The sequence below is a fragment of the Typopeltis vanoorti genome, chromosome 11, assembly GCF_054136105.1.
Source record: "Typopeltis vanoorti isolate ZY-2024b chromosome 11, IOZ_Tvanoo_1.0, whole genome shotgun sequence".
NCBI lineage: Eukaryota > Metazoa > Arthropoda > Arachnida > Uropygi > Thelyphonidae > Typopeltis > Typopeltis vanoorti.
This window is the reverse complement of record NC_143559.1, coordinates 66,181,223-66,194,076: the sequence shown is the minus strand read 5'-3', so window position 1 is coordinate 66,194,076 and position 12,854 is coordinate 66,181,223. Positions and strand designations below refer to the sequence as shown.

Genomic DNA, 12,854 nt, shown 5'->3' with positions numbered 1-12,854 from the left:
TCTCTCTCTCTCTGTTTCCTTCAAAATTATTGCTCTCACTTCTATCACTTCCTTTCACCCTTTGAATTCTCTGCAGTTTAGTTAAGGTACGTAACTGCATGTGATTTGGACGTATAGGTCATCTGTCGCTGCTCCCTTTCTCTTTCTCTATAAAGTTTATTTCCATTGTGCTTTTATCTTTACTTTCTGTAAGCTCTACGTCTTCCTCTTGGCTTAATGCCACCTTCACACTTGATATGTGAAAAGGTTTCCCCACGTCATCTTTTGTAGGCTGTTTCTAATTACTGAGGGATCATTTTCTTCCCTTCCACATACAATTTCGCTCACCTCAGCTTGTTCATTGCATCTGTATTTGTGGTTGTGCATCCTTCTGTCCTTACTAGCTCTGTCAGTTCAAATTATCCGAGCATCTCCTTTAGCCTGCTTTATTCCCATCAAAGAAAGTTCCTGGGTGCTGAAGTTACATGAGAACCCATGACTTTTTAAGAAGTTGGTTCCCAGTATTATTCGAGCCCCACGTTGAGAGGTCTCTGGGAGAATCAGTAGCTCAGGTAAGACATTCAAATTGAAACCAGGCAACCACATGTTTACCTTTAATTTTCTTGGAGCATAAATAGTGGGATTTACAATTCCACTTAGTTTAACAGGTCTCTTTAGTTTTGTGACACAGTTAGATACTCTGGACCTTGATCTTTTGAATAGTGATCCAGTTATTACCAAAACTTGGGATCCAGTATCTAACAAAACATCACACTCTATTCCCTTAATTCTTCCTTGAATGACAGTCATGAGCTTAGTGTGTTGTTTCTGAAATTCTCTTATTTTCCTAAATCTGCCCCTCTGCTTTTCCCTTCGTTACTTACTCATTCATGAATCAAGGTCTCTATGGATGGCTTTTCTCTGGTTTCTTGTAGCTGCTTTAAAACAGAATCGAGTTTATCCATCATGGGTTGATATGCTCTTTCTACCTCTATTTTGATCGTAGAGTGTATCTCCTCCTTTGTGAGAGAATCTGTACCACTTGAGGTGATCACTCCATCCCTTTCCACCTTGTTAATCTCGCTTGCTCTATTTTTATTTTCCATTCTTTCTATTTGTTGCTCTTTCGTTTTCCCCTTTAAATTTTCTAGATTCTTTTCTCGTTTTTCCTCTTTTCTTGATTTCGGATTCTTTATTAATGGTGTGAATTTGATGAGCGCCCGACATGGGACGAAAATCTCCTAGTCTTTCTTCCTTTTCTTTCACTGCTAGGTAGCATTCATTTAATGTATTAATTTTCTTTTTGAACGCTGTTTCCCTGTTTTCTTCCCTTATCCCTAATCTAAATTGTTGAAATATCGCCCAGTCTAAATGGCTCCTGTCATCATCTGATATGCTAAAGCTGTTTACTAAAGTTAGCAATCTGCTATAAAATTCAGTCATGCATTCCTGTAATCTTCAGAGGTTTGGACCTACACTTCTAACCTTGGAAAATTGGAATATCAGGTATCCTTGAATTTATTGTATTCCAAAGTGTCTCGCAATATAGGAGAGGAATACAAAAAATTCTTGGTCCTTCCAACCAATTTATTCCGCAGTATGATTAGAAGTTGGAAGTCCGACCAATTGCCAATGTTTCTTAATTCTTCAGCAAACCGGAAGAAGGACAACACATCATGGTCCTCTCCAGAGAATTGTGGAATGATGAGATGAGGATTAATTGTGCTAAAAAACTCTCTATTACCCATCGTGTTGCTACTTGTTCTCGAATTTACGCTATTCACATTCATGATTAAAAAAAATTTCTTACAGAATATATATACTCTTTCTTATTTCACTTTTGTTGCCTGATCTTTTTGCAAAACTGTTCCAAATCCACTCTTGTTTATTTCAATTATTGTGGATTTTATCCTGTCGATGCTGCGCCATTGTAATATCGGGGGGGGGGGGGGGTTCTTTTTTATTTTAGCTTGTCGATGCTGCGCCTTTGTAATATTACATGGTATTCTATCTTACTGTCTGTGCTGCCATTGAAATATTATTAGTTTTCTCTATCTTAACCCTCTATTCGTTGTATAATATTGCTTTCTTTATCCTTGGCTTCTATAATTTTATTCATTAAACTTTAACCTTATCTTTTTCTAAAAGGAATGCCTGAGACAACAGGAGGCTATCCATATAAGTTTCGAAGCAAGGAGTAAATTTTTTAGACAGAGGGTAGTGGGCAAGCCAAATGCACTATCAAAATGGATGATGAGTGCACAGACATTAACAAGCATTTTAAATTAAAAGAGAGTTCAGAACAAAATGAATAGTTTTTGTAATTCATTCAGTTACAAAAAATGTAATAACAATAGTAAATAAGTAATTAGGAGCAATTAATGGTGATAACTTCCCAGAACAACCTTCCCTTACTGACAGATACATCCATCCATCTTCACACCATCTTCCATCACAGAAAACAGGTATTATCAGAACCCATAAACAGAGTTCATGCAATCTGATATTCTGATTCTCTTCATTTAGCAGAATTGAATGAAATTAAAATCACTTTAGTGACTAATAGTTATAATAAAAATATCATTCAGAAAATTATCAATAGTTTAGCATCCTTCATCCCGATTACAATACGATGTAAAAAGAATCTCCATAAGTCTTAAATAACATCATGAAACTAGCTTGGAAGCTGTCATCTTTTCTGCCACCTACCAATGTCAGATTACTATAGATACCATACCTAGCAGAGAAAGAGATATCTGTCAAGTGCCCTCTTCCTGATGACTGTTATTTTAGATAAACTGCCATTCTGCTAAGATTACAATCAATGAACATCAGGACTGCAGTAAATTTTTAAAATCAGAGAAGTCTAGCTTTGCTTGCCATACCATGCCATGACACTAGATATAGTACTTTGGAACCAAACCAAGATTCCTCTTTCCGGCAGATTTAAATTTCATTGTCTGTTCCTTGAAACTCTAAGGCATTGTCCAAATCTTATCCACTCTAGTTGTGTGCCAGTCTCTAAGTTATTGCCAGCTCAGTCAGTATAGACGAAGCCCTTTGGTCGGAAAGATCTGGGTTCTGTTCCCGTCCAAGACACGAGGAACCTTCATCTGGTCTTGGAAGTTTATTTTGCACTTGGTTAGACTATAATAAATTTACTTTAATCCTTTATCCAAGTGTGAGCAAACAAAGTTTGCACCTGAAAATATCTTCAGGACTGTGGTAAGGTAGTACAACACCAGGCAACTCATAGCAAAGGTGGCCAAGCTACCATCACTCCTATCTCAGTATCTCCCATAATGCAAAAGACATCTCCTTGCAGATATGTATGTTATGCATTAAGGGAAGGACCACTACCCAAAACAGTTTCAACCTTTATTGAGGTCTCGTCGGTGGGAGCCAGGCCCTGAAGTGGAGATATCAGGCAGAAGCAATGGAGAGGTCATCTTTACCTATAGGAGTTGCCATAAGGTGTGCCACCTTATTATTAAAATTACTCTGGATTTAGAGAAAGATGTTGGAAGCTTATTTTGCACTTGGTTAGACTATAATAAATTTAGTTTAATCCTTTATCCAAGTGTGAGCAAACAAAGTTTGCGCCTGAAAATATCTTCAGGACTGGGGTAAGGTGGTACAACACTAGGCAACTCGTAGCAAAGGTGGCCAAGCTACCATCACTCCTATTTCAGTATCTCCCATAATGCAAAACACATCTCCTTGCAGATATGTATAATGTTATGCATTAAGGGAAGGGCCACTACCCATACCAGTTTTGACCTTTATTGAGGTCTTGTCAGTGGGAGCCAGGCCCTGAAGTGGAGATACCAGGCAGAAGCAATGGAGAGGTCAATAAACTTCCAACATCTTTCTATAAATCCAGAGTAATTTTAATAATAAAGTGGCACACCTTATGGCAACTCCTATAGGTAAAGATGACCTCTCCATTGTGTTATATCTTTGTTTCTGCTTTTTTTAGTTTTTTGTTATTTATCCTTATATTATCTATTAGCCTTTATCTTATTTTATGTACTTATCAGTTATTTCGTTTGCTGACAAATTTATATTATTTTATGACTGTGCCAGCCGGCAACTGAATTCTGATATATTATCTTAGATTATTATGAAAAAAGAGTGCAGGGATCAAGAGGTTTGCAGTCGTGGTCCCGTTTCCTTAATTACTAATGGATTTCCCTCTAATGCACGGTTCGTGAATATTCAAGCAGTAATTCAATCCACAGAAACATGACAAACTCATAAGAAATACATTTATTTTGACACAAACACAGAGATACATTTTTGTTAAAACTTTCAATTCTAAAAGAGTCTGAGTTCCCTCCTTTTTCTTAAATTAATACATCCAAAAGGGTTCTGTACTATAATTTCTTATACTGACAAAATCTTACACTTCTATATATATCTATTCTCAGACTCTGTTAATTTACGCTAAATTACCCATTACTATCACACATATAAGACATATATATACAGGCTTATTCTACAATTCTGGCATAAATTTCATGAAGTAACATTCTTTCTTACATTCAAACCTTGCTCTCCCCCAGAATTTTAGCCAGCATTCAAATTAAATTTTAACATAATGACATTAATTGCCTTCTCTCGACACAAACAGTCCGAAGCCTCGGTTTCCTACTCAGCTCAAGCCTAAGATGTCTCTTATTCCTTAGGTGTAGACAAAATGTCCAAATGCAGACAGTTCTTTAGACACAACACGGAAATTGGCTGCTTTCTCAACGTTCAGTTTCTCTTTCCTCTCTGGTTACTCTAACTTAATACAAAAAAGTTTCAGCTTACCGTTCTTGCTTTATCTGGTAGATTTAGGACCTTCTTATCTAGATTCTCGGATCTCCTCACCATGTTTTCTTTTAATGGCGTCTTCGCTATTCCTTTATCCCACTCGAAAAGGAGCACTCTTTCACTGACTTGTACACTGGCATTAATTCACCAGCGGCCCTTTTCTTTTAGAATTCTGGTTGCATTATAGCTGCAACTTTGATCCACGTGGCACGTATAGCAAGGTAAAATTCTTGCTACGTATGGCGGCAAGTTTTCACAGCTACTCCGCTCAGGAAACCAGGAACCGACGAAAAAGAGAAGAGAGCGATTCAAATCCCCGCAGAAACCTATATACCACAAAACAGCGCCCTCACTCGGTGGTGTCGTCATGCATACGGCGGCAGCCGATTGGTTGCCGCGGCTCCGAACTGTCTTTGACATGACCTAACACTTGTAACACTTTATACACATCTTTTTAGCAATTATACATGATTTTCTATCTCAATTAGTTCACAAACACTCTCTGTTCAAGTTTATGGGCTTCTTTAACATTACTTAATATTTACAAACTGAATATATACATATTCTAGGTTATAAATAAGCACATTTTCCACCTGGAGGCATAAGTATGTCCTTATCGATCTCTTCTGAGGTTACCTTATGTTGGGCCGGAAAAAAAATGACTCATCAAAAGTGAATCAGCACTTTTTCCGACACAACTATTGCTTCTGCCTGGTATCTCCACTTCAGGGCCTGGCTCCCACTGACGAGACCTCAATAAAGGTCGGAACCGTTATGGGTAGTGGCCCTTCCCTTAATGCATAACATACATATCTGCAAGGAGATGTGTTTTGCATTATGGGAGATACTGAGATAGGAGTGATGGTAGCTTGGCCACCTTTGCTATGAGTTGCCTGGTGTTGTACTACCTTACCACAGTCCTGAAGATATTTTCAGGTGCAAACTTTGTTTGCTCACACTTGGATAAAGGATTAAACTAAATTTATTATTTACTTTATCTGGTCTCTTTCGACTAAAGGTGAGTTAGCCAGTCTCATACAGAGGTGGGTTTTTTTTCACCTGGAAACTCGGGTTGTTTGTCTACCCCCCCTCCCCTAGAACAGGTAAAACAGCCCCATGAACATCTGCATCTACAGACAGAGAACACACTGGGAAGCATAGGGCTAACCACCTTACCCTTGAGGATACGGTGGCCTATTGGATAACTGTAAGGAGGAGGATTTATTTGTTTATTGTGCAGTTGATCCTTGAGCAACACAGATTTGAAATGTGGATCCCAGAGTTTTTTCAATAAATATATTGGAAAAATTTTTAGAGTTTTGTGACAATTTAAAAAACCTTGCAGACGAACCGGATAGCCTAGAAATATCAAAAAAATTAAGAAAAAGTTATGTATGTCATGAATGCATAAAATATATATAGACACTAGTCTATTTTATCATTTACTATCATGAAGTACACACAAATCTATTATAAAAAGTTAAGATTTATCAAAACTAATGTACACAAACACTTACAGACCGTACATGGTGCCATTCTCAGTCGAGAGAAATGTAAACAAACATAAAGAAGCAGTATTAAATCATCACTGCATAAAATTAACTGTTATTATTAATTAATTAGTTAAATTAATGAATTAGCATGATATAAAAATTTTATAACGATTCATTCATTCATTAGCATATAGGCTAGGCTAGGCTACCATGAAGCAACCGTATCGATTGCACTAGGCTACCATAAAGCAATCGTATTACTGCTGCTTCTTCATTATCAATGCATGAATCGTTACGCCTATAGATATATATGAATTTCTTTTTCGCAGTATCTTTTCATTTTTGATGTCTAGTGTTAGAAATACATATAACATCTACAGTGTTTTGTATCATTATTATTACCATCCCAAGACCTCAAGGAGTCAAAGACTCATCTGGGAGGTCCTTTTATCACACACACAGCTCATCATACAGTGTTTTAAACCCATTCAAACTCTTTGCAGACATCACATTCTCAGGCAAGGCATTCCAATCATTCACAATTCTGCACAGACAATATTAATGTAGGTACTGATAGACATAAGATTCATCTTGTGAACAGACAACGTAAACTTACAGTATCGATAAATACAGTACAGTACAGTAAATGTCTTTTCACTTCCTTATGATTTTCTTTAATGACATTTTCTTTTCTCTAGCTTCCTTTATTGTAAGAATATAGTATATAATACATACATACCATACAAAAGATGTGTTAATTGACTGTTTATGGTATCAGTAAGGCTTTCAGTCAACTAGTAGTTAAGTTTTTGGGGAGTCAAAAGTTATACTCGGATTTTTGAACAATGCAGGAAGTCGGTGCCCCTAACCCCTGCATTGTTCAAGGGTCAACTGTGATACTGAATATGTTATTTAATTTTGAATTACAGGTGCTATCCATGTTGTTCCTTTGAACTCTAATAATTCCTTCTCCTTGTTACTCAGCTGTGACTGAGATACGAGCTATTAAGTACATGTATTGTTACTCATAACTTGAGTTTCGTGTTTTGTATGTAATTAAAAAATCTTTTCTTCTCTTTCTATTTCTGACAATGGCATGTTGTAACATCCTCAAAAAAAAAAAAAAAAAACCTAAAAAAAAAAATAGAATGTTTTTTATTCCCTTATAGGGAGTAGGTAAGGTCGTTTTAGCTCTAACTAACTTTTGGAAACTGAGTGGGCAGTTCAACAATCTCTACTGGTAGTCAATCAGAGATAGCTGGACCAAGGCTATCACTAATTTAAGCAACCCACAGTGAAGAGATGGCTAAACTAATGCTGCTATTTCGTGGTCTCTAACACAATATTTTTTTTTAATGTCTGAAATAGTGTAGGTTCTACAGTCAATTTTCTTGAGTTTACAGGATACTTTATTTAGTTTACTAACTCTGGAACCAGTTGAAAAGAGGGGTTAGAAAAAGTTCCTCCACTTACACTGAGCTACACAGGCTCTCTGTAACATTGGACAAAATATACTGAAGTTTTAATAAATTCTATTTTTCTATTCCTCTGTTAACTATCATAAATCTTTATGTGGACTTTTTCAATCGAAGGTGTGTTAACCGATCTCATATGGATGTAGCAGGGTTTTTTCTCCTGGAAACTCGGGTTTTTCATCCCGCATACAGACAAATCGGCCCTTCAGAACACACGCAATTTACAGACACAAAAGATACTAGTTGTGGTGGTGGTGGGCGGTAGATGACGTTGATTGGTAGTAGAGGTTCGGTATAGTGGTGGAGACAGTTGTTAGTGTGTATCCTCCCGCGATGAGTCTTTGGACTCCTTGGAGGTGTCACGAATAATAATAATAATAATAATACGTTCTCAAATTTATCTTCTTACCGGTTCCTTCAGATTTCCTGTAAAAAAATTTTGAATCATTCTTGCACCAACGATATGTTCAGGAGTAACATCAGGAAGGCGATACCAAGGTTGACCAGCTAAAAAGTTAATTATACTATTTTTAATGAAATATAAAATCTGATCATATATTTTTGTGTGCAATATACTAAAGAAAGAAGGAAAAATTTTAAGAAGATTATCCTATAACAACTTTAGAACACAAAAGCCAAGTGATCAACATACAATGGATAATTCTGAAAACAAAATTACAAATTACTCAAATCTTATAGCTCATGTATTTATTTATAATATGTGAAACCAACTTAGATTAAGACCAGCTTAGGCTACTGTCCAGCTAAAAAGTCCATATATATCAAAAAATAATAAAGCTCAATCATTACTATTTATTTATTAATTTATTCAAAAGCTCCTCATACTGTGAAACTAAGCTATATCTTATGTAGCTTACATGTAAATCTGACTAAAAAAAGTCATGAGATTTCTGATCAGCTACCATATGTAGCAAATAAAATAGCAGTTTTCATTGTTAACACTTTCCTTCTTCTTGTTTACCCAAAACAGTCCACAGATCTTTCACATTTTTCAGTGCATACATATAGCAGTTTTCACAATGAAATCCACGGCAAAGCCAGAAGCCTCCTGTGCAGATGTACGTTTCTTTATGGATGCCATCTTTAGAAGCTGAAGTAGTACAACAAACAAGTAGCAAAACACAATATAAACAACAAAAAATTTCAACAACACCACTGAAGGACTATTGTATCCAAACTAAAAAAAATGCAGCACAATTTGCCTTTGGATTGATGTAGTTAGAAATGCCTTAGAAGACTGAAACATAAGATCTCACAATATTGAAGTCCTGACAAAAAAAGAGGCAAATTTGGAGAAAAACTATCAATATGAATTTAGTAATAATGTAAACTTCATGTTGTACTATCACAGTATCCTGTACACGCCTTGAGGGAACATATCAAGAATTTGACAATGATTATGATATCATAAAATCAGAAGGTTCACATTTTCATATAGTCATACTTGATATGTTCAATGATATTTTAACTACAGAAAAACATTCGCATTAATGGCAAAAATCAATTATCTTTTGCTATAAAAAAAAGGCAGCAGAGATGATATTAATACCTATAGGCTAATCAATTTGTCATCACAATTGCATAAAATTTTTCTAGCCATTATTTTACACAGAATCACAAGATTTTTGGTATGTATGCCTTTAATGGTCATCATCATTTATTTATAATTTTACAATTATAAATAGGGAAACCAATCAAAACAAATAAGTAGTCTGTGTACACTAAGATAAAACTTGGAGGTTGTTATGACGTGAAGGAAAACCAGGCTTCTTTGTCATATGCTAATTGACGAATTTCTGATGCAGAGAGTTGGGGGGAAACGGGGAAAATATTGCTGATGTAATTCCAATACGGAGTTTGGCATCTGCTTCTTTTTCTTTTTCCATCTGTAGGGGGCATAGAGGACCAGAGCATCAAAGGGTACAGAGGGTGGAAGTCTTGAGTTGGTTGCCGAGCCATTTTATTTGGTTTCTTTGAACAGTGCTGACTAGAGGATTTTGCTGGGTTTCATCTAATATAGTAGAGTGGGAATGTGGTCTTGCCAGGAGTAATCCAGGATATTTCTTAGACAAGTAGTTCCAAAGCTCTTTATAATATTGGTTGCTGCTTTTGTTGAGATGTTCCAGATCTGGGAGCCATACAGAAAGATATACTGGCTGGTGCACTTGTAAAGACGAATCTTCATCTCCTTTGAGATGAGGCTCGACTTCTATACTTTATTAAGACTGCTGTAGAACTGCAGTGCTTTCTGTTTTCTTGTCTGTTAAGGAATCTGAGATGTGTGATCCAAGGTATACAAAGTCCTCTACTTCTTCTTCAAGGGGTGATCTTGATTTATATAGGTGTGCCCATTTACCTGATGTTTTTGGGAGTTTATTTTTAGTGTCTTTATTGGTATGTATGCTTTTTATGTATGCCTCTTGAAAGTGCATATCAGGAAACTGATAATGATGCTAATAAATCTTCTGATCTGGATGGTATCCCTCCAGCTATGCTAAAAACTTGTGCTCCAAAATTAAATCTCATCCTGAATTGCCTATACAAGACAGTGTTCTAACTAGTTGGTAAATAAATCATTTGATCAAAGACTGGAGACCACAGATATGATAGTTCTTGTCATACTTATCTGGTTGTCTGACTTATCCAACAGCACAGAAGCAAGAGCCTTTCTCTGAAAAGGAAGACAACAGTCAGCCATTAAACTATAATTCAATTACTTCACCTTAATCTTCTCAAAAGTAATGAAGGTCATTAACAGCCAACTGCTTTCAGATTACCCAGAGAAACACAAATTAATTAGTGATCACCAATATTGATTCTGTCACTCTCATTCCACAGAAGATATTGTAACCAACCTTACTCGCCTTCAGACACAAGCCATGGAGATGTCTGGAGAAACTAATGCAGTTGCTCTTGATATTTCAAGGCATTCGAGTGAGTCTAACACTGGGGTCTTCTAATCAAGCTGCTATCTTATGGTCTCCCTCCTGCCCTTGTAACAAGCAATCTAGCTAGTTTCCTCTCTGGTCATAACTGTATATCATGATGAATGGTTTCCTCTCATCAGATTTCTCTATCAATACTGGGGTATCCCAGGGATCTGTGCTTTCACCTACACAATTCTTCTTGTACTTCAACGAACTTCTCTCACTAACCTCAAATTCATTTTAGTTTTGCTGATGCATTTCTTTCTTCTTCTTCATTCACAAAACCTTACACTGTTCAAGTGATTCACGTTCATGATTTTCTATAATCACCACCTTAATGAATTTCAATGCTGTCAAAACAAAATAGCGCCTTATTTCTTGGAAGAAAGAATCCTACTTCACTCTCCTTTATTCAGTGGATATTCTGATATCCACTCAAAACCTGCTTTCTTCCCTTGAGTTGACTTTCATAATGTAGCCAATCTTGCACAAACGCACTGCATCCATAGCTTCCTAAGCCTCAAAAAAAAAACATAATATTATTTTCATTTAAAACACCACTTTCTCATCTGCATAAACCCCAAATCTGTCCAACCATAGAATACTGTTCTTACATTTGAGGGTGGCATACTGTAAAGCCTCCAAGAATGTTCAATTGTATACAGAAGAGGGCAATCCACTTAACAGATGATTCCTCTCTCTCAATCTCTCTCTCTCTCTCTCCAATTTGCTTTCTCACAGATGGTTCCTTACTGCATTGTCTTTTTTTATAGGTATTTTATTAAGTACTACTCCATCAAGCTAATCATGACCTTCTTCTTCTGCAGCTTCTCACACTTAAGTGGGGTCACTGTTGATGATGAGTCTCCTCCACATCCTCCTGTCTTGGGCTGTCACCACATCCAAGTTCTTCATCCTCAAGTCCTCTTCTACCAGCTCCCTCCATCTCTTCTTTGGCCACCCACACTTCCTCCTTCCTTGCACATACATCTGCATGACCCTTCTTCCCACATATTCATCCTCCTCCTCATCACATGACCAAACCATCTCAACCTTGCCTCCTGTATCTTTGATCCTAAGTTCATAACTTTCACTGCTCCCCCTCACATAGTCATTTCTCAGACAATCCTTTCTGGTCACACTGCACATCCACCTAAGCATTCTCATCTCTGCTACTTCCATCCTGCTGATGTTATTTTTCCTCAGGGCCACAGTTTCTATGGCATACGTCATAGCTGGCCTCACTACTGTCCTATAGATTTTGCCTTTCAGATTGATCGGCACCCTCTTATCGCATAACACTCCAGCCATCTCCCTCCAGTTTCTCCAACCCGCTTGTATCCTGAATCTCACTTCCTTCTCAGCTCCTCCATCTTCTTCCACTGTTGAACCTAAGTATCTAAAGTCCCTCACCTTCCTGATGACATTTCCTTCCAGTTCCAGATCTGTCTCCTGGCGGCTACCCACTGTGGAACACATATACTCTGTCTTACTTCTGCTCGGTCTCATACCTCTCTCTCTTTCAGTACTTTTCTCCATCTTTCCAGTTTAGTTCCCGCTTCTTCTCTTGAATCTGCACACAGCAAGATATCATCTGCATACAACATTGTCCAAGGGGCATCGTCACGCATCTTCTCTCACCTCCTCCGTCACCACCTCCATCACAATATTAAACAGAAACAGACTTAATGCTGACCCTTGATGCAAGCCAACTGTTACTTGAAAACTTTCTGTCTGTCCTAGACAGGTCCAAACACTTGTCTTCACATTTCGGTACATCTCCTGCACCAACCTGACATATTTCTCCAGAATCTTCTTCTCCCTCAGACACCTCCAGACTTCTTGCCTTGGCACTCTATCGTATGCTTTCTCCAGATCAATAAATGCCAGTTGTAGCTCCAGTTGTTTCTCTCGAAACTTTTCCATCATCTGCTGTAACCCAAAGATAGCATCTGTTGTTGATCTACCAGGCATGAAGCCAAATTGTTCCTTTGCAATCTCCACCTCCTTCCTCAATCTTCAAGAACCCTTTCTAGGATTTTCATTGTGTGGGACATCAACTTTATTCCTCTAATTTTTAGTCTTGTGCATCCTCTTTACCCTTGTAGATGGGGACAAAAGTACTCTCTCTCCATTCCTCG

At 37.3% G+C, this 12,854-nt stretch overlaps 1 protein-coding gene across 3 annotated transcripts in view; it reads right to left on the bottom strand.

Moving 5' to 3' along the window:
* Positions 1-12,854, bottom strand: part of Rsph4a (Radial spoke head protein 4a) — a 241,698-nt gene that overhangs the window by 127,825 nt on the left and 101,019 nt on the right. For 2 of the 3 annotated variants that reach the window (XM_090399837.1, XM_090399835.1), the window contains exon 7: positions 8,175-8,272. The exons of the other annotated variant lie outside the window; for it this stretch is intronic. In XM_090399837.1, coding sequence (XP_090255963.1) covers positions 8,175-8,272 — 98 coding nt within the window. The remainder of the gene's footprint in view (positions 1-8,174; positions 8,273-12,854) is intronic. 3 annotated transcript variants of the gene reach the window in all.